Source organism: Oryctolagus cuniculus, chromosome 1 (genome assembly GCF_051225735.1).
Source record: "Oryctolagus cuniculus isolate XC-2025 breed Fujian yellow rabbit chromosome 1, ASM5122573v1, whole genome shotgun sequence".
Classification (NCBI taxonomy): domain Eukaryota; kingdom Metazoa; phylum Chordata; class Mammalia; order Lagomorpha; family Leporidae; genus Oryctolagus; species Oryctolagus cuniculus.
Window position 1 is genome coordinate 152,972,499 of NC_142867.1, and position 27,643 is coordinate 153,000,141.

Below are 27,643 nucleotides of genomic sequence, written 5' to 3' on the forward strand. Positions count from 1 at the left end.
ACATAAATATTTATAGCAGTTCTGTTCATAACTTTCAAAACTTGGAAACAATGAAAATGTCCTTCAGCAGGTTAAGGGTAAAACGTGGTAGACTCACACAATGGAATATTATTCACTGATTAAATGAAATGTGTAGAGGAAGCTGCTTCAGTGTCTCTCAGAGTGGCAAACTGCCCTGGAATTAGAGGTGCAGCTGCAGTCTCGGTTTTCCCACCAACACAGGCCAGGGGATGGACACACCTGTCACCAAAGGAATAAGGCAGCTGGAGCAGCAGGGGGCCAATAGACTGTAACTGTTACCTGGGGTGTTTTCAGGAATTTGTAAAATGGCTTAAGCATTTGAATGGGCCTGTCTTTGAACATCACAGTCCTGTTCTCTATCATGGACCACCAGACCGGACCGCTTTTCCCAATTATAAATTTGATGTATAACCTTGCCTATGTGCCTGTTAGCTTGCAGAATTGTTGGTACCCTCTAAATAAAATTGTCTACACAAAGCTATCTGGTGGCGCACTCAGGACGGACGTTCTCATGTCCTGTCTCTTCATTTGAAAAGCCCCACAGAAATGAGCTAACCAGCCATGACACATATCACTAAATCAAAAGAAATTAACCTAAAAAGGATCTTACTGTATATGAGTCCAACTATGACATGCTAGGAAAAGTGAATCTATGAATATGATAAAAATATCAGTGGCTCCAGGAATTATAGGGATAGGGGATGAGTAACTTGAACACAGACTTTAAGCACAATGAAACTACTCTGTGTAATAAGATGATGGTGGGTATGTGTCCTTACACAACTGCTCAAACACATGAGAGGTAAAACATCAAGTGTGGATTCTAATGTAAACTATGGACTTTGAGTAATAATGATGATGTGTTCATATAGCTTAATTAATTGTAACAAACATATCATACTTGTGGGGCATGCTCCCAACAGAGGAGGCTATGCATATCCGGGTACATGGGGTACAGAGGAAATCTTTGTACAGTCTACTCAACTGTGCCATGAATCTAAATAAAACTACTCTAAAAGTAAAGTTATTTTGAAAGTTTGTAATGTTACCTCTATGATATATACTATTACTATGCTACAAAGAAGTTTAATGAAGTTAAACCACTGAACCATTACCTTAAAATTCCCTCTACCATTAACAATTATCATTCAAGAAAAAAAATGCAGAATGAAGAAATATAGTACAAAAGCCTAACACAGGAAACACATTGTTTTCTTAGGGATAGTATGTCCATTCTAACTTTGAAACATAAGGAGTTCCTAGTAGGCTGTATACTGCCTGTTTCTCACATATACAAGTTGACATACACTCTCATCTCCTGGAATATGAAGACATTACCTCAAACGGCAAAAAGGGCTCTCAAGATGTGATCAAGGTTATGGTGAAGGGAGAATAGCCTGGATTATAAAAGTGTGTCCAATCTAATCACCTAAACAGCTAAGAATGGAAACAAATGGCAGAAGGTCAAGAGATGTATGTGAAGGGTCTGATACCTGTCGCTGATTCTGAGATATTAAAGGGCTAGAATGTGAAGACAAATAGAGGTCTCAAGGATTAAGGACAGTCAACAGCTAATAAACAACAAGGAAACAGATAATTAAACTTCATGGAACTTGGATTTAGTCAATAGCTGCATGAGTAAGGAAATGGATCCTTCCTTAGAGCCTTGAAAAAAGGAGTCAACACCTTGCTTTTTGCCTAGTGAAACCTGGATCAGACTTCTACTCTACACAACATTAAGATAACAAATTTGAGTTGTTTTGAGACACTAAATTCATGGTAGATTTTACAGTACCATGAGGAAGCTAAATATTAGTGCTCCTATACTCAGTTAATTAGATTTAATATTCGATCACAACCATTTAATTGTTCTTAATGAAAAAAAATCTTCATTTTTCTCTTTGGATTATGTCCCTGGATCATCAACTCTAAGATTAAAGATTAACTCATGGGGCTGGTGCTGTGGCATAGTAAGCAATCCATATAGACACCAGTTCTTGTCCCAGCTCTCTGCTATGGCCTGAGGAATCAGTGAAAGATGGTCCAAATGTTTGAGCCCCTGCATGCATGTGGGAGACCTGGAAGAAACTCCTGGTTCCTGGCTTTGGATGGGCCCAGCTATAGCAATTGCAGCCATTTTGGGAGTGAACCAGTGGATTGAAGACCTTTCACTCTGTCTCTCCCTCTGTCTGTAACTCTACCTCTCAAATAAATAAATAAAATCTTAAAAAAAAAGAGAGAGATTAATTATTTGCTATGACTTGGATGAGGCTTATCCCCAAAGGATTCATATGCTGGAGGCTTGGTGCTCAGGGTGGAGTGTTGAAATGGCAGAGCCTTTAAGAGGTGAAGTCTTGTAATGGGTTAAAGCTGCTGCTAGCGGCGCTGGCATCCCATATGGACACTTGTTTACCCCACTGCACCACTTCCAATCCAGCTTCCTGATAATACGCCTGGGAAAGCAACAGAAAATGGCCCAAGTCCTCGGGCCCCTGCACCTGCATGGGAGACCTCAATGATGTTCCTGGCTCCTAGCTTTGGGTTAGTCCAACCCTGACAGTTGCAGCCATTTGGGTAGTGAACTAGTGAACTAGTAGATAGAAGATATCTATCTCTCTCTCTCTGTAAATCTACCCCTCTCAAATAAATAAAAAATAAAAAAATCTTAAAAAAAAAAAAAAAAAAAAGAGGTGGAACCTTGAAGCTGGCTGTGTGGTTCAACAAGTTAAGCCAATTCAAGTCCCAGCTGCTCTACTTCTGCCCCAGTTCCCTATTAACATGCCTGGGAAAGCAGTGGAAAATGGTTTAAGTATTTGGGACCCTGCAACTCATGTGGGAGGCCCAGATGATGCCCCTGGCTTCAGCATGCCCTGGTCCAGTCAGCATATAGAACAGCATATAGAAGAGATCTCTCTCTCTCTCTCTCTCTCTCTCTCCCTCCCTCCCTCCCTCCCTATAACTCTGCCTTTCAAATAAAATGAATAAATCTTACAAAAAGAGACAGGAAAAAAAAGAGGAGGTCTCACCTAGTGAGAGAAAATTGGGTCACTGGGTGTGTACCCATGGAAGGGATCAGGGTAGTTCCTGTGGGACTCCAGTTAATTCTCATGAGACACAACCCTAAATTGCTCATTGGCTTCCTCTATCACCACGGGATCACATGCTCTTGCCGTGATGCAGTTTGCCATGAGGTACCCACCAGAGGCAAACCCAATGGAGCCACCAGAGCTTGGACTTTCAGCCTCCAAAACTGTAAGCTAATTAAACCTCTTTTCTTTATACATTAACCAGTCTCAGGTATTTTAATATAGTAACTAAAAATGGATTAATACAAACTCATAATGTAATAGATCTGAAAATATTTTAACAAATTAAGATTTAAAGTCTTTAGGAGAAAATTCTCCAGTAGATAGCCAACAATGAAATTTACTTATTTTTAAAAATAGAGATTCTTACCCAAGTATTCTGGGCATTTTAAGCAGAACTCTTTCAAAAAGGCATTTGCTTTCAAATCAAATGTTCTAATCTCAACTTCTGTGCCCAATCCTAAAACATTAATTTCTACTACAGGTAGTTCACAGTCTCCAACAAGGTGGTAAAATTGAATCAAAACCTGTGGAAGAAAGGAAAAAAGAAAACACCACTGTATAAAACAAAAACATGTTTATGTACACTGTTTATATATAGATATATGTGGTACACACAATATGAAATGCATTTAAAATGAGTGACTTTATTCTCATATACTCATAGAACATACACATATAGAAATAATCACTTTCAAAAACTATTTATTGAATAACCACAGTATATTATCTAGGCTCCTAATTCTTGATGAAAAAAGTTAACCTCCAACAAAAAAGATTGAGGGAGTATCACACAGCAAGTCTGGATTCAGGCCGGCGCCGCGGCTCACTAGGCTAATCCTCCGCCTTGTGGCGCCGGCACACCGGGTTCTAGTCCCGGTCGGGGCGCCGGATTCTGTCCCGGTTGCCCCTCTTCCAGGCCAGCTCTCTGCTGTGGCCCGGGAAGGCAGTGGAGGATGGCCCAAATACTTGGGCCCTGCACCCCATGGGAGACCAGGATAAGTACCTGGCCCCTGCCATCAGATCAGCGCGGTGCGCTGGCCGGGGCGGCCACTGGAGGGTAAACCAACGGCAAAGGAAGACCTTTCTCTCTGTCTCTCTCTCTCACTGTCCACTCTGCCTGTCAAAAAAAAAAAAAAAGTCTGGATTCAGCGTAACCAGGATTAAAAAAGAGTACTTATTCCTAATGAGACTATATAGATAAGCTGTAAACAATAAAAATGGCAAACCATTTAAATAAACCATATTAATTTTACCATAGTACATACCTCTGCTACTTCAAATCGCATTTTAAACTCAGTCAAATTTACAGAATGATCCTGCTTCTGTGACTTTCTGTGTCGAACATTTTTAACTCTGGTTGGAATTTGAGGAGTTACTTCTAAGGGACTACATGGTGCATCATAAAATTCTTCATCTGAATCTAAATTTCACAGAACATTGTTTAAGTCAATAATAAAATTAACCAAATTGTAAACATCTTGATAACCTTCCTGAAATGAATACGAACATTAAAGCACTAAGATCTATAGAAACATATTTGAAGAAATAACATCTTTATGATAAAAGTGTATAAAATTTTAAAGAAATCTTTAGCATAAACTTTAAAATTATTAACCTATTTTAAGATTTCATAAAAAAATTTTTACAGCAAATGACAATTCTAATGATTATGCACAGCATGAATACTGCATGCTGTTCCATGTAGTGTGATGAAATCTCCCGCAGTCCTGTCCTTTGTCAGTATACTATAGCAGCATGGGGAGAAGCTTCAGCTTTAACCTAAGGTTCACTGGGCTAAAGTAACAATAGACACTTTAACAGCAGAAAAGATAGCTAATTTTAGGTGTCAAAACCACATAAAAAGAAAACATTCTCTGGAAAACAGATAATCAACATGGCAGTTACCATTATTTAAAAGTTAGTTAATTTTAAAGTTTTACAAAGAGTCTATTTTTTCTTTCCAGTGTGGCCAGGAAACAAGTTATCTGATAACAGGATATTTACAAACTTTTATATGTGAATGCAGAATATTAAGACTTGATTTGTTCATTTAGTAACAAAGATGGTTAAAAATGTTTAAAAACACACTATAACAAAACTGTCAAATACCTAAATGAAACATTATAAATCAGACATCTACGAAGTTTTTTAGGATTTCCTAGACCCCAGCTGAAAAAAAATTATTAGTTTTTAGTGGTCCTATGAGCTCAACTTTTATTTGCACCCCTCAAAAAAAGAAAAAAAAATCAACTGCAAATACAACTTTAAGGAATATCTTACTTACTTTTTAAAGGATTTTTTGTGACTATTTCTTGAAAATATACAAGTAACTGCTACTGCTGGTAATTTTCTATATGGCTAGAGACTAGAGTATACAACTCCAAAATACATGTTTAGCAAAAGGGTGACACTGCATAGATTATTTTTAGAAACAGCATAAAACTCTGAAAGTAGCACAAATTTCCCTTTTCTAAAGGGAAATTAACATTTGTCAGTAAAGCTATCAATGAATGGTGTCTCCACCTCCAGAATGCAAGGATAGAGGAGTTACTTAAATATGCATAACAAACCTTACCCTTGCTCACTATGCTTTTCCTGGTTACCTTCTCTAAACTTACCTCTACCTTATCCCTATCAGATTATCCCAAAATCTCTTTTCCTTGGCTTAAACCTAAAATGGTATACAAACTCAAGTCTCAATCATCCCTTCGAGTTACTCATCCCTGAGTTTCTTCCATGTACACAAGAGATATGCTAATCAATTTCTATTTTTTTCTCTTGTTAATCTGTCTAGTGTTACAGAAAACCTATTTTTTAAAGCACCATATACATTCTTTCCTACCCACTGTCATTTAGGAAAGATATGTCTCAAACTGGAAATTATTTTTATAACATATATGAGTATAATGAGGAAAATAACCATAAGCAGTTTATTTTACCATCTTCAGCAACAGAAGGAAGTTCCAAGAGAGGAATTATTCTCTGCGAAATCTGTGATGTTCCCAAAGAAAGAGATGTATGAGTCTGAAAGAAAAGTAATTCACTGTCAATAAGCACAAAACATTCTATTGAAAACTTTTAAAATAATTTTAAAAAAGAGCCAATCAATTTGAACTATCTGAGAAAAACATCAGGTCTGAATTAGAAAAGTAAATTACAGGGTTGGGCATTCAGTCTAGCAGTTAAGACTTTAGTTAGGATGCTCGTGGCCCTTCCATATTGGAGTACCAGTGTGCTATACCCAGCTGCTGCTATGTAGAACCTGAGAGATAGCCGGTGATGACTCCTAACTGGTCTCCTATCACCCCTATGGGAGACCTGGATTGAGTTCCTAGCTATAGGATTTGGCCCATCAGTGCTAGAAGTTATAGATAGCACTTGGGGAATGAACAAGCAAATGGAAACTCTTTCTGTCCTCCAAATTAATAAAAATATTTTTACAATGACAATTCTAAACTGTAGATTAAAAGAAGTTACACATTTTAAGGCTAAATCTAAACTGTAGCACTGTTAATTTCCTTGATGAGAGACTCTGTATAGGAAATATGTATTAAGGTGACAGGCTTCATTAATAATTTTATTGTATATTTTCATTTATTTAAAAGGCAGAGAGACAAAAAAAAAAAAAAAAAAAAAAGACACAGAGACAGACAAAGATCAGCCTTCCACTGGTTTAGCCCCCAGATGCTCAAAACAGCCACGGCTGGGCCAGGTGGAAGCCAGAAGCCTGGAACTCAATCCAGGTTTCCCATGTGAGTCACAGGTACCAAAGTACTTGAGTCATCATCTGCTTCTACCCAGGGCTCATATTAGTAGGAAGATGGAATCAAAAGCAGAGACAGGAGTCAAACCCAGGCACTCCAATATGGGAAGTGGGCATCCTAAAGTGTGACTTAACCACTATACCAAATGCATGCCCCTAGTCTTATGTATATATTTCTTATGTGCTACTTGAAATGCAGAGTGACAGAGAGAAAGAATCCACAGGAGATCTTCCCTTTACTGGTTCATTTCACAAATGCTCCCAATAGCCAGGGCTCAGTCAGGCCAAAACCAGGATCCCAGAACTGCATCTGGGTCTCCCACATGTGTGACAGGGATCCAGGCACTTGAGCCATCATCTGCAGCTCCCAAGAATGCATTAGCAGGTGCTGGCTTGGAAGCAGAAAAGCTAGGACTAAAAAGTATACTGATATGGGACATGGGAGTGAGTCCCAAGCAGTAGATTAACCCTTGTGTCACAACACCGGCCCATTATGTCTGTTTTGAATCAACATGTCACTAGTAAGGAAACCACCTCCACCCATGAAACACAAGTCCCAATATTTCAGTCCTCTAGAATTGGAAAGCTTCCAGTTTTATTTTTTAATTTTCTAATCATATTTCAGTGATAAGAAAAAATATTCCAATATGCCCTAAATTTAATTTTAAATAGCCTGAAGATAGAAAGGAGGTAAAATGGGGGAAGAACTCAATCAGTAACAAGTTACAGGCTAAACGGATCACCTTACATTCTTGAGGATATGTTAAAGCCTTATCTTAAACCCTATTACAGGGGGCCAGAGCTGTGGCATAGTAGGCTAAGCCTCTGCCTGCATCGCCGGCATCCCATATAGGCGCCTGTTCATGTCATAGCTGCTCCTCTTCCAATCCAGCTCTCTGCTATGGCCTGGGAAAGCAGCAGAAGATGGCCCAAGTGCTGGGAGCCTGCACCCATGTGGGAGACCCTGAAAAAGCTCCCGGCTTTTGATCAGCCCAGCTCTGGCCATTGTGGCCATTTGTGGAGTGAATCAGCAGATGGAAGACCTTTCTCTCTGTCTCTTCCTCTCTTTGTCTATGACTCTACCTCTCAAATAAACAAATCTTAAAAAAAAAACAAAAAAAAAAAAAACAAAAAAAAAACTATTACAACTCCCTAGATTGTACTGCATCTTGCTCACAATCCCAACCAATACAGAAACACCAATTACTTCTTACGGACTCACATAATCCCACCTCTTATCTATAGCCAATATAAGTTCCAAATGAAGAACATAAGCCTTCTTTCCATAACTTTCATTAAAAAACACTCTTACCTTTTAAATCTAGCAAAAGTATGCAGAGACTTCAAAATTATTTGAAACATAAAATTATCTTTCATTTCTATTTTCCACACAATTCATAATTTTATCACCATGAAAAGCAAAAAACACTCTATGTGTACATGTAAAAATATCTCTAAGATATAGAACATATATGGTAATCATGATGAAAAGAATACAGATTCAGAATAGTACGTATACTGGTCCATGCATAGTTGTTTGTGTTTATTAGTATACATCATAAACATTTTCTAAAAAACTAGAGAAGCAGTAGTTAACAGTGTTACCATTAGGGAAAAAGGAGACTGTAGAAGTAAGGAAAAGCGACGTTTCATTTTGTATCTTTTTTACCTACTATACTTTTTACCATTTCTTCAATTTCTTTTTTAAGATGTCATTTTTAAAGGTATATTCAAAACCAACTGCAAATTATTTTATCTGACATTAATGTGGCTCTTTCAAATAGCATTTGTGAACTTTCTTTTTTAATTTATGCTTTTATTAATTCTGAAAATAACATTACCTGCAATGGTTTGACAGGGGCAGATACTTCTGTTACAGGTTGGGGTTTTGGAATGCTTTCAACCAGTTCCATAATTCCTTGCAGTTTTTTATCTGAGATTCGTAAAGAAACAAGTGGTAACTTTCCAGCAACCTTGAATCTGTTTCAAAAAGACAGGAATCATTACAGAAGGACGCTCAACCTGACTTAAGTACACTAATTAGCAGGAGACTAGAGGCAGACTTGGTGGTACAGCAGGTTCAGCATCCTGTATCAGAGTGCTGGTGAGTCTTGGCTGCCCCACTTCCAACTCATCTTCTTGCTAATGCATCTGGGAAGGCAGAGGTGCTTGGGCCCACTGTCACCCACACAGGAGACTCTGGACAGAGTGCCTGGTTCTTGACCTTGGCCTGTCCCAGCCCTGGCTTTGCAGCCATTTGGTGAGCAAACTAGCAGACGGAAGATCTCCCTCTCTATCACTTTGCCTTTCAAATAAATCTACATAAAAACTAAGAAAAAAATTTAATATAAAAAGGACTCCTCCCCTCAAGTTACACAAATATAATCAAATGTAATTTTAAGCACTAAAAATCTCTACTCCAAACATATCATAGTAACCAGTTTCATTAGATAGTTAACTCATCTAATTTCTATTTTTAAGAGGCTTGTTTTTCCAATATTATCACATTTATTGTGCCTCTACTGTTTGCCATGTAAACTTTTTTTTTTTTTTTTTTTGACAGGCAGAGTGCACAGTGAGAGAGAGAGACAGAGAGAGGTCTTCCTTTGCCATTGGTTCACCCTCCAATGGCCGCCACGGCCGGCGCATCACACTGATCCGAAGCCAGGAGCTTTTTTCCTGGTCTCCCATGGGGTGCAGGACCCAAGCACCTGGGCCATCCTCCACTGCATTCCCGGGCCATAGCAGAGAGCTGGCCTGAAAGAGGGGCAATAGGGACAGAATCCGGTACCCCGACTGGGACTAGAACCCGGTGTGCCGGCGCCGCAAGGCGGAGGATTAGCCTATTGAGCCACGGCACCGGCCCTGCCGTGTAAACTTAACTACTTAAGTGTTTTTAACTGACAGACATTGAGGAAAGCATTTCATATGCATTATTGCAGATAGTCCACACAACGGATGAGGCAATCTACTTCTTACTTGCCAACTCTACGTACATGGTTTCTATAAGGAAACTAAGCCTTACGAAGTTCAAATAACTTACCCAAAAGGTTATAATTCTAAAACTATGATTCCATTCCAAACCTCAGGAGCAGATATCTGACACTGCTTTTTTTTTTTTTTTTTAAGATTTATTTATTTAATTTGAAATGCAAAGTTACAGAGAGGCAGAGGCAGAGAGGTCTTCTATCCGATGGTTCACCACCCCCCCCCCCCCAAATGGCTGCAATGGCCAGAGTGGGCATATATGAAGTCAGGAGCCAGGAGCTTCTTCCAAGTCTCCCACATGGGTACAGGGGCCCAAGGACCCAGGCCATCTTCTACTTCCCTCCCAGACCATAGCAGAGAGCTGGATCAGAAGTGGAGCAGCTAGAACTGGAACTAGCTCCCATATGGGAGGCTGTCACTGCAGGCAGCAGCTTTACCCACTATGCCACAGTGCCGGCCCCTGGCACAGCTCTTAAGTTCCCATTTGGTACATTCACATGTCATATCAGTGTGCCTGGTTCAAGTCCTGGCTGGCTACTCTGCTTCTGATCTAGGTATACCTGTTGAGGTATACACTGGAGACAGCAGAAGATGGCTCAAGTACTTGGGTCCCTGACACCCATGTGGGAGACCTGGACTGAGTTTCAGCCTCCTCCTGTCTTCTGCCTGGTCCAACATTACCTATTATGGACACTTGGGAAGTGAATCAATAGATGAGAGATCTCTGTTTCTCTTTGTCTGCCTTTCAAATAAAATGAATAAATTTTTTAAAAGAATGATTTCTAATTGATGAAAAAAAAGTAGGTGCTTTATGCTTTGTCAGTCTCCTTTGCTTACAGACAGGATATAAAGAATTAAAAAGAAAGACAGTTTTGAAAGTATCTGAGTGTCTGAGAATTTGTTAATCTGTTTGATAATGAAAATATTTCTTGTTCTTTTGTTGTTGTTGTTCCATATTTTCATGTTTAAATTTGAATTTTTATATTTTTAATTCTATCAATTTAAGTATAATTTGTTCAACGGTTAAAATGGGGTTGTCAGTGAATAAACAAAAACAGCCTCATTCACGCAACTGCTTAAGTAAAAACTATATTTTGTGTTCTATGTTCCCTAAAAAAAGGAAACAGGCATAAAAAACAAAGTTTTCACTTAACATTTTTATCTTTACATTTTCCTTAAGGTTTATTTTCAATTAATGCACAATGACTGTTAAGGTTCTCCTTCTAAAACTGTACCTGAATTCCTAAAGAAAGTTAATTTATAATTTATCTCATTCATTCTAGTTTAACTTAGTTACACATTATGAAGTCCCATCAATCTGTCTAAACTTACACTTTCTTGAAATATGTAAGTTGTATAATATGAAGACAGTGTGTACCAATGTACTACATACAAAATAATAGGCTTCCTTTAATTTGTCTCACTTTTTTAGCTCAAACTTCAAAGGAAATATTCTGAGAGTTCCAGGAATTTATTTTTATTGTTAAATTTTATTTATTGATTGATTGATTGAGAAGCAGATAGAGCTTGCATTCACTGCTTGATTCCCAAAATGCCTGTTAACAACTGAGGCCAAAGCCAGGAGCTGGGAACCCATGTATGTGGCAAGAAACCAATTATCTGAGCCAACAACACTGCCCCCCATGCCTCAGGAAGCTATAGTCAGGAGTCGGGAGCCAGGTGTCAAAACCCATGTATTTGGGTAAGATATGCGGGCATCTTAACTGCTGAACACCCACCTCAATTTTCTGGATTTAACAAAACATCACATTCACTTTTTACCACTTATGAAAAACTGTAAAATAAAAACCAGAGAACTTCTCAGATGTCATCTTTCTAAAACACTGTCATTTGTGGCCTATAATTATTTTAATTACTTTCCTGGTCCTCATGTACAGACATAATCAACAGACACATTTTAGCCAACTATTTTAATCCCGCTCTGGTATATCTACTCCCTGCATCAAAGACAGTTATCTGAGACCAGCATTGTAGAACACTGGGTAGCTACTTGAGACACCAGCATTCCAAAATGGAATGCTGGCTTGAGCCCTGATTGCTCTGCTTCTGATCCTAGTTCCTGCTAATGCACCTGGGAAAGCAGCCGATCATGCCCCAAGTACTTGGGCCCCCGCCATTCACATGGGAAATCCAGATGGAGTTTCTGGCTCCAGGCTTCAACTTAGCCCAGGTCTGGCTTTGTGGCCATTTGGGAAGTAAACAAGCAGACGAAAAACCTGAAAATCTGTCACTCTGCCTTTCAAATAAATAAATAAATCTTCCAAAGGAGGAGTGGGGAATGGGTGTGTGGGACATATTCTTCTGAACTACATGATAACAGAATAAATCCAAAGTGAGAGCAAGATAAACTGTTCTTTTCTTTCCTTGGAGAACTATTGTGTCCTTTTATTCTAGTACCATGTAGCTTCCTACATTTTACCAAGAAAAAATCAAAGTAAACTACGCTGAATTTAAAGACCAATTCATATTTACAACAGGAAATCATATATATCTTTGCTCTATATCACAGACTAAAAACTTTATAAGAAATTTCAGGTAAGTGGGGAGGGAGACATTTGTGAATAAAAGCATACTTAAGTATGATCAGAAAAAAATTTCCAGGCATTCTTCTGCCTCTAGACTCTGACTTTCTAACAGAAAAACGCCTAAAAGCACAAGATTTAGGACTCTAGACAATGTCTCCTCTTTAAAAAAAAAAAAAAAAAAAAAAAAAAAAAAACCACCACACACAAAGGAAGAAAAAGAAAAAGCATGTAGGAAAGGTAATCAGGAGAGGCTTTCTGGAGCAGCTGGTGTCACACAAGCCCACCAAAGGGTATGCATTCTCTCTTGGGTGCTTCCTTTTTACAAAGTAATAACACTAAGTATGAATAACAAGGCCCATACCACATACCCTCAGGAAAAAGCCACGCTATCCCTAAATGGCCTCTACTCTCCTACCCATAAAACAAGAAACCTTAAGTACTATCGCAGGAGCATTCTCCCTGCTGCCTCATTGAACCCTGAAACCACTGAGTAGGTTGTTACATGACTATTTGGTTAAATTATAAAATACTTCTGTGGCTGAGGTTTGAATGTTACAAGGGAAAAAAAAAAGGTGCTGGTATACAGAAGATGTGAAATGGATACCTATGGTATAGAATTATTTGAGAATAAATCAACTAATGGGCTTCTCTAGTTAGGGTCCCAGGATCATCGCTTCAGCAAACAATAAAATATATAAAGAAGCTGGTAAAGGTAAATACATGGACAAACATAAATACTCACTCCAGCAAAACAAATGCATAAAAATAAACATATAAAATATATATAGTATATATAAATATATAAAATATAAAAATAAATATAAATCTATGCTGTGGAGTATATAAAGATTTAAACTATGACATCAATAACAAAATGAAATGGATAAAGCAGGACACACGCAATTGCATGAAACTGAAGTTAAGCTAGTATCAACTTTAAACATATTAGTATAACTTTAGGAGTCATATGTCATCTCCAAAGTAACCACAAAAAAATCTATAAAATATACAAAAATGGAATTGAGAAGGGAATCAAATCATGATACAATAATCAACTAAACACAAAGGAAGCAGCAATACAGGAAATAAAGGACAAAAAAGTAGAAGACACACAGGAAGCACACACTGAAAAAGTAAGTTTTTCCCAATGTAAGTAAATGGGAACCAGCACTGTGGTGTAGCAGGTAAAGCTGCTGCCTGTGATGCCGACATCCCATATGGCACCAGTTTGAGTCCCAGTGCTCTACTCCCAATCCAGCTCCCTGTTAACATGCCTGGGAGAGCAGTGGAGGATGCCCAAGCCCTTGGTTCCCTGCATCCACAGGAGACACACAAAAGAAGCTCCTGACATTAGCTTGGCCCAGCCCTGGCCATTGCAGCCACTGGGGGAGTGAACCAGCATTTAGAGGATCTCTCTCTCTCTCTTCTCTAATTCTGCTTTTCAAACAAATAAATAAAATCTATTAAAATAAAAAAAGAAAAGCAGAGGTAGGGGGAGAGGGGGAGGGAGAGGGAGAGGGGGGAGGGGGAAGGAAGGAAGGAAATATATATATATTATATATATATATATAGAGAGAGAGAGAGAGAGAGAAAGAGAGGGAGAGAGAGAGATCCATTTCAACATAGAATAGAAATTTACCACTTATGAAAAACCGTAAAATAGAAACCAGATAACTGACTTATAGATGTAGCTGACTTGCAGATGTAGCAAAACTCCCTAGGCAACAAGATTGGTAGGGAGCAGCCAACTCACAATAAGAAATTACAAAGGAAGGAGGAAGATAACTGTGTAGCTTAGGAGACTGGGAAGGGCTGGCGCCGCGGCTCACTAGGCTAATCCTCCGCCTTGCGGCACCGGCACACCGGGTTCTAGTCCCGGTCAGGGCACTGGATTCTGTCCTGGTTGCCCCTCTTCCAGGCCAGTTCTCTGCTGTGGCCAGGGAGTGCAGTGGAGGATGGCCCAAGTACTTGGGCCCTGCACCCCATGGGAGACCAGGATAAGTACCTGGCTCCTGCCATCGGATCAGCGTGGTGCGCCAGCCACAGCACACCGGCCGGGGCGGCCACTGGAGGGTGAACCAACGGCAAAGGAAGACCTTTCTCTCTGTCTCTCACTCTGCCTGTCAAAAAAAAAAAAAAAAAAAAAAGGAGACTGGGAAGACTGGACACCCCACAGTACTCAGTGAGGAACCTGCTTGCTAAGATATAAACTGCTTGCTGTTACCTGCACTGGGTGTGCCTGCTTATCAGACTTGGGACTTGCATGATCACCAATAAACTGTTGCTTTCATCGCACTTCCTGACTCTATGTCTACCTCTTGAGTGTACAGGTAAAGATATTTCCAATGCCCATCAGTATTTATTTTCAAGGTTAATATTTTAAGCTTCCCAACCAAAAGACATAATTACCAAAATGCATAAAAACATGAGATTTAACTATCTGCTGTCTGCAAATGACTCACTTTAGATCTAAGAAAATATATAGGTTAAAAGTGAAAGAATGCAGGGTCTGGTGTTGCGAAGCAGGTTAAGCAGCCTCTTGCTACAGCATCCAGCTAATGCACCTGAGAAGGAAGCTATATGATGACCCAAATGCTTCGGCCACTGCTACCTGTAGGAGACCAGGATAGACTTCCAGCTTTATCCTGTTCCAGACCTGTCCTTCCCTCCCTTCACTTCCTCCCTTCCTCACAGCCTTTCAAATAAATAAATAAATCTTAAAAAAAAAAAAAACTTACAAGGAACAAAGGAGGATATTATCTATAATAATAATGAAAGTTACATTTCAACAAAATACATCAAATGTCAGAGCTCAAAAATATATGAAGCAGGGGCCGGCGCTGTGGCTCACTTGGTTAATCCTCCACCTGCGGTGCCAGCATCCCATATGGGCAATGGGTTCTAGTCCTGGTTGCTCCTCTTCCAGTCAAACTCTCTGCTGTGGCCCGGGGGTCAGTGGAGGATGGCCCAACTGCTTGGGCTCCTGCACCCACATGGGAGACCAGGAGGAAGCACCTGGCTCCTGGCTTCGGACTGGCGCAGCGCGCCGGCCGTAGCAGCCATTTGGGGAGTGAACCAACAGAAGGAAAACCTTTCTCTCTCTCTCTCTCTGTCTATAACTCTACCTGTCAAATAAAAAAAAAAAACGAAAGAAAAAAAATACATGAATCAAACATCGACAGAATTAAGAGGAAAAAATGCAGCTCTCTAATAGCACAAGATTTCAATATTCTATTATTAATAATGAACATAACCAAACAAAAAACTAATAAGGAGTATTAGAACAGCATTACTAACAGGACCATGCAGACCTACAGAGAACACTCCATCTAGAGACCACAGAATGCACATTTTTCTAACATACATGAGAACATTCTTTGGTATCTATTATATGCTTGGTTACAAAATAAGTTATCACAAAGTTGCAGAAGGGGCCGGCACTATGGCTGTGGCACAGCGGGTAAAATCACTGTGCCAGCATCCCACAAGAGTGTCAGTTTGAGTCCCAGATGCTCCACTTCCAATCCAGTTCTCTGCTATGGCCTGGAAAGCAGGGAAGATGGTCCTCCAAGTCCTTGGGCTCCTGTACTCGCATGGGAGACCCAAAGAAGCTCGCAGCTCCTGGCTTCAGATCAGTTCAGCTCCAGCCATCTCAGTCAGTTGGGGAGTGAACCAGTGGATGGAAGACCTTTCTCTCTCTCTGCCTCTCTGTGTAAGTCTGACTTTCAAATAAATGAATAAATCTTTAAAAAAAAAGTTGTAGAAGATTGAAGTTTCAGAAAGTATCTTTTCTGAGAACAGCAGACAATTATTGAAAGCAAAAGTAGAAGGAAAACAGCATATTCAAAATTTACTGAAATAAAATTTCGTAGACAAAAAAATGAGTCAAAGAAGAAATCACAAAAAAATTAAAAATTATCTTGAGACAAATGAAAACATAACACTCCAAGATTAGTGGAAACAGCAAAGTCTGCTAATAGAGAAATTTATAGTTGTAAACATCTTATTTTTTTAAGAAGGGGAGGAACCAGGTGCTTGGTGCATTTAAAAACAATTTTTTAAAAAATCTCAAATCAATAGTCTAACATCACTGGAAACTAAACCAAAGGCCCCCCCCCCAAAAAAAAAAAAAGAAAGAAAGAAAGAAAAAGAAAATAAAAACAGTTGAGTACAGATAAAGTACAGAAAAATAATGAAAAATCAACAGAACCAATAGTCAATTCTTCAGAATGATCAACAAAACTGACAAATCTTTAGTTAAAGAAAAAATACAGAATTAGTTTATCTATGTATTATGAATAATATTATGCTAACAAACTGAGTAATCTCAATGAAATTCCTAGAAAAACAAACCTTCAGAGGGATTACAATGGTGGAATAGGGAAGGAGCTTATTGCTCTAGTCTAGGAGAAGATAGTTTAAAAAAAGTGGAGAGAGTGCAATCTCAGGTAAGAGGTAGGGAGAAAACTCCATGCAAATTAGAAGAACACTGTGGACCTAGATGCACAACTCATGACCCAGCAGCCAAGAGCCTCAGCACCAGCTTTGGAGAATTAGGTGAGACCAGACTGCAGCAGCCCAAGCCACAGAAGACAAAGCTGTGGGAAGAGCCTGGAGGGAATCTGGCTTGCAGTCCTGTGAGAAACAGTGTACCTGCCAAACTAGAGGAGGAAAAAAAGGAGGGGGGCATGTTTTTCCCAGACCACCTTGCACTGGCATCCTGTAACAAGCCGAGAGGGCAGGTACCATTTTGGACATGTATAACAGCTATACCAGCTTGTGTCCATGTGCCCAGCAACCAGCAGAGATGTATGAGTCTGGAGGGGAGAACTGACAGGGGGCTGGGTGCTTGTGACTGTAGGAGGCTTGTGTGCTGGGACTGTGAGAATACTGAGGCTGAGTGGGAGGACTCAGGTTGTGGCTGGGACTTTGGGCAGTCACTGTGGGCGGCTGCGCTCAAGGGTCCCTGAATCTCTGTTGAGTGTCATTTCTGCAAACTCTGTGCTTACACTGAGGACTGCACAGATTCTTTGTGTGGTTCTTGTGGCATTATGGACGAACATTATACCAATTGGGCCTAGCGCCCAGACACTGGTCTCCCTTGAGGAGAGGTGAGCAGAGACTATGACAACAGAACAGAACAAACCTTCCCTCTTAAAAAAAAAAAAGTGAGTTTTACCACACCCAAACTGAGTGTCACCCTGAACACTCCCTTCACCCTGGAGCACTGAACAGAGCTCCCTGGCCATAGCAACCACAGGCTTCTAGGTATTCATTGAAAGGGGGGACACTCCACTAAGCCACAGAGGTATAGTCCAAAGATAAAAAAACCATCACATGGGAAAAATAAAGAAGAAGCAAACTTGTATCTCCAAAATGCCAAATAATAAACACAGAAAATCAAGAAATAAGAATAAGGAAGACAACATGACACCCCAAAAAGAACATAACACTTCAATACTAGTATGTCAAGATGAAGATAATGAAGAAATGCCAGAAAAGGATTTCAAAAACTTGATTGTAGGATTACTTAGAAGTAATCAGAAGCAAATCAATGAACTAATGAAATCCATACACGACAGGAAAGAAAATTTGTCCCACGAAATTGAGATCTCAAAGATAAATCAAAATGAAATCTTAGAAATGAACAAGTCAATAAAATAAATAAAAATGCAGTGGAAAGCTGTAACAACACAGTCGGTGAAGCAGAAGAAAGAATATCTGACTTAGAAGACAAATTGCAGGAAATTTTAAAGTCAGACCAAAAAGAAGAAGAAATCAGAGAACTGAGAAACACTATTTGAGATCTACAGGATACTATCAAACAACCCAACATACAGATCCCAGGAGTTCCTGAAGGAGCAGAAAGACAAGAATTAGAATGCCTTTTTAGTGAAGTAATAATAGAAAACTTCTTTAATTTGGAGAAAGAAAGGGACATCCAAGTACAGGAAACACAAATAACTCCTAAGAGACATGATCAGAGATCTTCACCATGATACATTGTAATCAAACTCTCCACTGTAAAACATAAATAAAAGACTGTAAAATGTGCATGAGAGAAATGCCATAATACATTCAGAGGATCTATTAGACTCAGAGCAGACTTCTGATTAGAAACCCTACAGGTCAGAAAGAATGGAGAGATATATTCTAAGTCGAGAGAAAAAAAAAAAAGCCAACCTAAAATACTGTACCCTGCAAAGCTCTCTTTTATGAATGAAGGTGAAATAAAGACCATCCATAAAAAACAGAAATTGAATTTGTCACCACCTGTTCCAGCCTTGCAAGAGATGCTTAAGGATGTGCTACACACAGAAACAAAGTCATCACTATGAAAAAAGGTGAAGGCAGAAAATCTCCCAGTAAAAGTTCAAAGGAAATCTGAAGTAAAAAATTGGAATATTTATGAAAAATGGCAGGACTGAATTGTTACTCATCAATAATCACCTTGAATGTAAACAGCCTTCACTCTCCAGCTAAAAGACAGAGACTGGTAGAATGGATTAAAAATCAAAACCCATCTATTTGCTGCCTATAAGAAAAACATTGCACCAACAAAAATGCACACAGACTGAAAGTGAAATAATGGAAAAAGATATTCCATGCTAACAGAAACCAAAAAGAACTGGTTTTGCCATCCTAATTATCAGACAAAATAGCCTTTAACACAAAAAATGTTCAAAGAGATTAAGGGATCACTTAAACAGGAAGAGGTGACTATTTGAAAACGTGTATGAACCTAATTACAGAGCACCTGGATGCTTAAAAGAAATGTGAAGAGAACAAAAGGGAGACAAAGACCCAAATACAACAAAGTAATGGGGGACTTCAATACCCCACTTTCAGCAATGGACAGATTGACCAGACAGGAAATCAGCAAAGAAACAACAGAGTTAACTGACACTAAAGACCAAATGGACCTAACAAATATCTACAGAACCTTCCATCCTACAGTCCTGGATTACACATTCTTCACCAGTGCATGAAACTTCCTGTGGTACAGGCAACCTGATAAGCCATAAAGCAAGTATCAGTAAATTAAAAAAAAAAAATCAAAATCATACCATGTATCTTCTTGGGCCACAACAAATTCAAGCTGGAAATTAATAACTCAGAAATCTCTATAACACATGGAGACTGAACAACATGCTCCTGAATGAATAGTGGGTCATAGAATAAATCAAAAAATTTCTGGAAGCAAATGAAGATGACAATACAAATATCAAAAACTTATGGGATACAGCAAAAGAAGTGTTAATAGCAAAGTTTATAGCAACTGGTGTCTATATCAAGAAATTGGAAAGACACCAAATAAATGAGCTCTCCATGTATCTCAAGGACCTAGAAAAACAACATCAAACCAAACCCAAAACTAGTAGGAGAAAAGAAATAATGCAAATCAGAGGAAAAAAAATACAAAAGAAAAGCAAAACAAAGAGCTGGTTTTTTAAAAAACAAACAGAAATGACAGACCATTAGCCCACTAACCTAAAAAGGAGGGAGAAGACCCAAATAAATAAAATTAGAAATGAAAAAGGAACTTTAAAGATACCACAGGGATAAAAAGAATCATCAGAAAATACTACAATCAGCTGTATCCCAACAAACCAAGACACCTAAAAGAAATGGATAGATTCCTGGACATATAGAACCTACCTAAATTGAGCCTTAAGATACAGAAAACCTAAACAGACCCGTAATGAAGACAGAAACTGAATCAGTAATAAAGATTCTCCCGACAAAGAAAAGCTCAGGACTTTTCACTTCTGAATTCTACCAGACATATAAATAAATAACTCCATTTTCTCAAGCTATTCAAAGCAACTGAAAGGAAGAGAATCCTCCCAAATTCTTTCTATGAAGCCAGCATCACCTTAATGCCTAAACCCGAAAAGGATAAACAGAGAAGAAGATCAATTTCCCTGATGAACATAGATGTAAAAATCCTCAACAAAATATGAGCCAATTTAATCCAACAACACATCAGAAACATCATTCCATGGACCAAATGAGATTCATCCCTGGTATGCAGGGATGGTTCAACATTTGCAAATCAGTCACAGTGATACATCACATTAACAATCTGATGAACAAAATACATATGATTATCTCAATAGATGCAGAGAAAGCATTTGATAAAATACAACAACCTCTCATGATGAAAACTATAAGCAAACTGGGTATAGAAGGAACAGTCCTCAACATAATCAAGGCAATTTATGACAAACCCATGGCCAACATTCTATTGAATGGGGAAAAGTTGGAAGCATTCCCACTGAGATCCAGAATAAGACAAGGACTGTCTTGGACACCATGCTATTCAATATGGTCCTGGAAGTTTTAGCCAGAGCTAAAAAAAAGAAAAAGCAATCAAAGGGATACAAATTGGAAGGAAGAAGTCAAACTACTTATTTGCAGATAACATGATTCTATATTATAGGGGATCCAAAAGACTCCCCTAAAATATACTGAAACTCATAGAAGGTAACGTAGCAGGATATAAAATAAACACACAGGGGACGGCTCACTTGGCTAATCCTCCGCCTGCAGCGCCGGCACCCTGGATTCTAGTCCCGGTTGGGGCGCTGGATTCTGTCCCGATTGCTCCTCTTGCAGCCCAGCTCTCTGCTGTGGCCCAGGAAGGCAGTGGAGGATGGCCCAAGTGCTTGGGCCCTGCACCCGCATGGGAGACCAGGAGGAAGCACCTGGCTCCTGGCTTTGGATCGGCGCAGCATGCAGGTCGCAGCGGCCATTTGGGGGGTGGGCCAACAGAAAAAGGAAGACCTTTCTCTCTTTTCTCTCTGTCTCTCTCTCTAACTCTGCCTGTAAAAAAAAAAAAAAAAAAAAAAAGAGAGAGAGAGAGAGAGAGAATTACAGACCAATTTCCCTGATGAACATAGACGCAAAAATCCTCAATAAAATTCTGGCCAATAGAATCCAACAACACATCAGAAAGATGATCCAACCAGACCAAGTGGGATTTATCCCTGGTATGCAGGGATGGTTCAGTGTTTACAAAGCAATCAATGTGATACATCAAATTAACTAACTGCAGAAGAAAAACCATATGATTATCTCAATAGATGCAGAGAAAGCATTTGATAAAATACAACACCCTTTCATGATGAAAACTCTAAGCAAACTGGGTATAGAAGGAACAATCCTCAATACAATCAAAGCAATTTATGAAAAACCCACAGCCAGCATCCTATTCAATGGGGAAAAGTTGAAAGCATTTCCACTGAGATTTGGTACCAGACAGGGATGCCCCTTCTCACCACTGGTATTCAATATAGTTCTGGAAGTTTTAGCCAGAGCCATTAGGCAGAAAAAAAAATTAAAGGGATACAAATTGGGAAGGAAGAAGTAGTCACACTATCCCTCTTTGCAGATTATATGATTTCTTTATTTAGGGGATCCAAAGAACTCCACTTAGAGACTACTGGAACTCATAGAAGAGTTTGGCAAAGTAGTAGGATATAAAATCAATGCACAAAAATCAACAGCCTTTGTATACACAGGCAATGCCACAGCTGAGAAAGAACTTCTAAGATCAATCCCATTCCCTATACCTTGGAATAAACTTAACCAAGGATGTCAAAGATCTCTATGATTACAATATAAAACATTAAAGAAAGAAATAGAAGAGGATACCAAAAAATGGAAAAATCTTCCATGCTCATGGATTGGAAGAATCAATATCATCAAAAAGTCCATTCTCCCAAAAGTAATTTACAGATTCAATGTGATACCAATCAAGATACCAAAGACATTCTTCTCATATCTGGAAAAAATGATGCTGAAATTCATATGGAGGCACAGGAGAAATCCAAATGGCCAATAGTCAAATAAAAAAATGCTCAGGGTCACTATCTGTCAGAGAAATGCAAATCAAAACCACAATGAGGTTTCACCTCGCCCTAGTTAGAATGGTTTTCATATAGAAATAAAAAAAAAAAAAACACAAATGCTGGCGATGATGTGAGAAAAAGGTATCCTAACCCACTGTGGATGGGGATGTAAATTGGTAAAGCCACTATGAAAGACAGTACGGAGATACTCAGAAATCTAATTATAGACCTACCATTTGACTCAGCAATCCCACTCATGGGAATTTATCCAAGTGAAAGGAAATCAACAAATGAAAGAGTTATCCTTACCCCTGTGTTTATGGCAGCTCAATTTACAATAGCTAAGACATGGAATGAACCCAAATGCCCATTAACTGAAGACGGGATAAAGAAATTTTGGAATTGTTACACCATGAAACATTACACAGCAGAAGAAAAAAACCTGAAATCCGGTCATTTGCCACAAAATGGATGATACTGGGAAACATCATACTTAGTGAATTAAGCCAGTCCCAAATGGACAAATACTATATACTGATAAAACTTGTTCTTCTCAAAGAATTACTTTCTTTTAATTCATTAAGTTGAGGATATTTTGTCTCATAAGTTATAGTTATGTCTAAGTGCTCACAAAAGATGTATTATTCTTGGGTGGTTCTTTAAAGTTAATTAAGTTTCTCCAAAAAAAAAGTGAAATTAACTTCAAGATGAAATGACTCTGAACAGCCCTTGGTGACTGCTGAGGAACAGGTTCCCCTCCCCCCATACAAATTGTTGAACTCTTTACTTAGTATAACCTCCTGTGTATGAATTTAATTGAAAATAGATCTTAGTAAAAAAAAAAAAAAAAAGACTGGGAATAGGAGGAGGAGGAAAAAGAGGGTGGGAAGGCCGTGTATATATATATATATATATATATATATATATATATATATATTCTTCAAGTTGTACTTATGAAATGCATGAAGTTTGTATTCCTTACATAAACGTTTTTTTTTAAAGGGGAAAGAAAAAAAAAAACTAATAGTGAATTGTGAAAAAAATAGAAAGATTAGGTAAATTTAAATACCTATGGAGACTGAATCAACAATGAAAACTTCCTGACAAAGAAAAGTCCATGATCTGACAGTTTCAATAGCAAATTCTATGACACAATTAAAAATTGAAAAGGAGAGAATACCTCCTAATATGTCCTATAAAGACAGAATCACCCTGATACTCGTCAAAATTACCAAAAGGGGAAAAAAGTTACAAACCAATATTTCCAAAGGGTATCGACACAAAACTATCCAATTAAACAATAGGAGACCAAATAGCACATTATAAGGCTTATACATCACGATTAAGTGAATTTTTATTCCTGGAATAGATGTATGATCCTTATATGAAAATTAATCAATTTAAGATGAAGCAGTAATATGATGTAGTGGGTAAGATGTCACTTATGATACCTGCATCCCATATCAATAGTGTCTGTGTTCAAATTCCAGCTCACTTCCCTATTCCAGTTTCTTGTTAATGTGTACCCTGGGAGGCAGCAGGTGATGCCACAAGTACTTGGGCCCCTGCAATCTACATAGAAGGCTCAGACTGAGTCCCTAGCTCTCAGCTTTGGCCTGGCCAACCTCTGGCCATTGCAGGCATTTGGGGAATGCATCAACAGATGGTGTATTTCTCTCTCTCACTCAAATAATATAGACATACATACAAGCTTCTTGACATTTGTATTATGAAAAAAAATCTGTGTGGATTTCAAAATAATCTGCATCAAAATGATTTATTTTTTAATTCTATTTTGAGTGAACTTTCTGAAGTTCCTTTTGTAACTCCCATTAACCTAATGAAGCAAAGAAAAAAAACCCACATGATAATCTCAAATGATGCAGAAAAAGCATCTGAAAAAATTTTGGCACATTTTGTCAGAAATGCTCAACAAATTAGTAGTGAAAGGAAATTCCCTCAACATAATAAAGTCAGACAGGGAAAATCCACAGCTAACAAACCCAATGATGAAACACTGATAGCTTTTCCTCTATACTTAGAATCAAGACAAGGATGCCTGCTTAAACCATTTTTATTGAACAAAGTAACAGAAGTTCTAACTAGCGTAATTAAGCAAAGAAAAATACAGAAGCCATCTAAATCAGAAAGGAAGAAGCAAAATTACCTCTGGACACAGATGAATGATCTTGTATATGGAAAAGCCTAATGATTCCATAAAAACAAAACTGGTAGAACAATTTAGAAACTTGTGAGGTCAAAAACCAGAGGAATTTCCATATACTAACAATATTATATCCAAAAAGAAAATTAAATAAACAGGTCCATTACACTAACTTAAAAAAAAATAAATTTAACCATGGAGGTGAAAGACTTACATACTGAAAACTCAAAATGTTGCTGTAACTAAAGACAAAAATAAATAGACATTTCCTATTCAAAGACAGGAAAAGTTAATAAGATGTCAATTTTATTCAAAGTGATCAACAGATTCAATGGCTCCCATGTTAACATTCTACGGACTTATTTGCAGAAATAGAAAAACCCATTCCAAGATTCATGTGATATATCAAAGAATTCCTCATAATAAAAACAATTTCAAAAAGGAATAATTTGGATGACTCATTTTCTGATTTCCATACTGCACACCTGTAGTAATGTAAACAGCATGGCATTTGACATAAAGATCAACAGAGTAGAATAGAAAGCCCAGGAATAAATTCTTGCATGTATAGTTAAATTATTTTTTTTAAAAAGTACCAAAGACATTCAATGAGGAAAGAAGTCTTTTCAATAAATGGTATAGGAAAACTAGATATCTGCAAACAGAAGAATGGATTCTTACTTTTACCTACTTGTACTATATAAGCAATTTAAATCAAAAGATACCAAACAACTAAATATGGAAGCTAAGACTATAAAATTCAATGAAGAAAACATAATGGAAAAAGCTTTATGAGACTGAATTTAGAAATAATTGCTTGGATAAGACACCCAAAGCATACAAAGACAAAAGCGATTTCATAAAAATTAAAAATTTGTATGCAAAGAAAACTATCAAAGTATTAAGACAATCCACAGAATCAGAAAAAATATTTGCAAATAAAACACCTAACAAGGGGTAAATATCTAGAATATATAAAGAATTCCTACAACTCGGTAAGAAAAAAATAAACAACCAGATTAAAAAACTGGTAAAGAAGCTGAATATACATCTTCAAAGAAATAGTAAATGGCCAATAAGCACATAAAGAGACATGCAACATTATGAGGCACTGTAGAAATCAAAGTCAAAACTACAGTAAGATACCACTTCACACCTAGTAAGATATTAGTTAATATATTTAATTAGCAAGGAGATGAAAAACTAAAACCATTACATGTTAGTGGTAACAATGTAAAATGGTTTAGTTGCTATGAAACACAGTACAGTACAGCATTCCTCAAAACCCTGGACACTGAATTACCATATGATTCAGAAATTCTACTCTAAGGAAACATCCAAGATTATTAAAAACAGGGACTTAAACAGATATTGTACATAGCAGCATCATTATAACAGCCAAACAGGGTCAATCAATGAATAAACAAAATATAGGTACACAAAAGAAATATTATGCAGCTTTAAAAATGAATGAAGGGCCAGCTCCATGACAAAGAAAGTTAAGAATCCCTACTCAGAACACAAGCACCCCATATCGGAGGGCCAGTTCAAGTCTCAGCTACTCTGCTTCAAATCTAGCTTCCCGCTAATAAACCTGGGAAGGCAGGGGAAGATGGTCCAAGCACTTGAGCCTGTCAACCATGTGAGAGAATAGGATGGAGTTCCTGGCTCCTGGCTTTGGCCTGTCCTAGACCTGGCTGTGGCCATTTGGTGAGTAAACTGGTTGATGGAAGATCAATCTCTCTCCTTCTGTGTGTGATTCAGTGTTTATTAAAAAATGAAATAATGACATATGCTGCAATACAGATGAACCTTGAAGACACTGTGTTAAGTAACCAGACAGAGAAAGACAAATGTTTTATGATTCCACTTATATGAGGTACTTAAAATAGTCAAAATCATAACAGTAGAGGTATACAATGGTGGTTGCCAAGGCCTGAGGGCAACAGTGTGATGTACTTAATGACAATATACACTTAAAAATAATATAATGGGCAGGTGTGTGGTGGCAGTGGTAGGTTGCCACTTGAGACGCCCACATGCCATGTTTAAGTTCCAGTTATTCCATGTCTGAGCTGCTCCCTGTTGATGTGCACGCTGAGAGACAGAAGATGCTCAAGCACCTACGTCTCTGCCAGACAGAGTTCTGAACACCTGACTCCAGCCTATCCCAGCCGTGGCTGTTGTAGGCTTTTGGTAGATGAGTAAACCAGTGAATATCTTTCTCTACCCTTCCAAAAAAAAAAATGAAATGAATAAAAGTTTAAATGATAATTTTTGTTATGTATGTACATTTTAGCATAAATAAAAAGAACCAATAAAACTGGCACTTCCTTAGTTATGGAATTACTGAGAAAATAAAAAATCACATGAAACAGATATTACATACTTAGGCATCTTTGTATCGATGAAAACCATGGCCTTAGAGAGTTCCACATTAAAGTGCATAGGTACCAAAATATGCTGTGTAGATACATTGAGTTTTCGTGCTTCTTTCCAATTTTCTCCTAATTACAGAAAACAGATGTCACCATTAGTATGATCTGATAATACACAAAGCCAAAAATTACTATTAATACTTGAAAATCACACACTGCATGGTATAAGGAAATTGTCCCACATGTACAGAACCTTAATGTCACATTCCCAGATAGACACAGTTAGTAGCTGACTTCTTTTCTCTTTCAGCATTTTGCCACTGTTTTATAATATCCTCTATTAGAAAAAAAAACATTTACTTTAAAAAACACTTTTTAATCAAATCTGCCATGCATCCATTGACAACCACCACATCAACCATATAACTTACTCAAAAAACATGGCTACAAAACAGGAAATTGTGAGGACCTTTAATACTAATAACTGCTGTCAGTTATTCAAGATATAAAACTAACAGTATTCTAGACAGTATTTAAACTTTAATTCTCACAAATATGTGTAATCAACTCTTTTTAGAAAACTGAGACTTGGGGCCGGCGCCGCGGCTCAGTTGGCTAATCCTCTGCCTGCTGTGCCGGAATCCCATATGGGCCCCGGGTTCTAGTCCCGGTTGCTCCTCTTCCAGTCCAGCTCTCTGCTGTGGCCCAGGAGTGCAGTGGAGGATGGCCCAAGTGCTTGGGTGCCTGCACCCGTGTGGGAGACCAGGAGGAAGAGCCTCGTTCCTGGCTTCAGATTGGTACAATGCGCCAGCCGTAGCGGCCATTTGGGGAGTGAACCAA

General features: G+C 38.3%; 1 protein-coding gene across 16 annotated transcripts in view; it reads right to left on the reverse strand.

The window, feature by feature from the left end:
- Positions 1-27,643, reverse strand: part of VPS13A (vacuolar protein sorting 13 homolog A) — a 248,424-nt gene that overhangs the window by 129,301 nt on the left and 91,480 nt on the right. For 14 of the 16 annotated variants that reach the window (XR_011379457.1, XR_016236667.1, XR_016236666.1 and 11 more), the window contains 5 exons: positions 26,815-26,932; positions 8,715-8,853; positions 6,050-6,134; positions 4,376-4,530; positions 3,478-3,634 (listed from right to left, as the gene is read on the reverse strand). Coding sequence is in view for 13 of the 16 variants with exons in the window: in XM_089336575.1 (XP_089192701.1) it covers positions 3,478-3,634; positions 4,376-4,530; positions 6,050-6,134; positions 8,715-8,853; positions 26,815-26,932 (654 nt within the window). In the remaining 3 variants the exon portion in view is untranslated. The remainder of the gene's footprint in view (positions 1-3,477; positions 3,635-4,375; positions 4,531-6,049; positions 6,135-8,714; positions 8,854-26,814; positions 26,933-27,643) is intronic. The other 2 variants (XM_089336587.1, XM_089336586.1) reach the window with 1 other exon arrangement.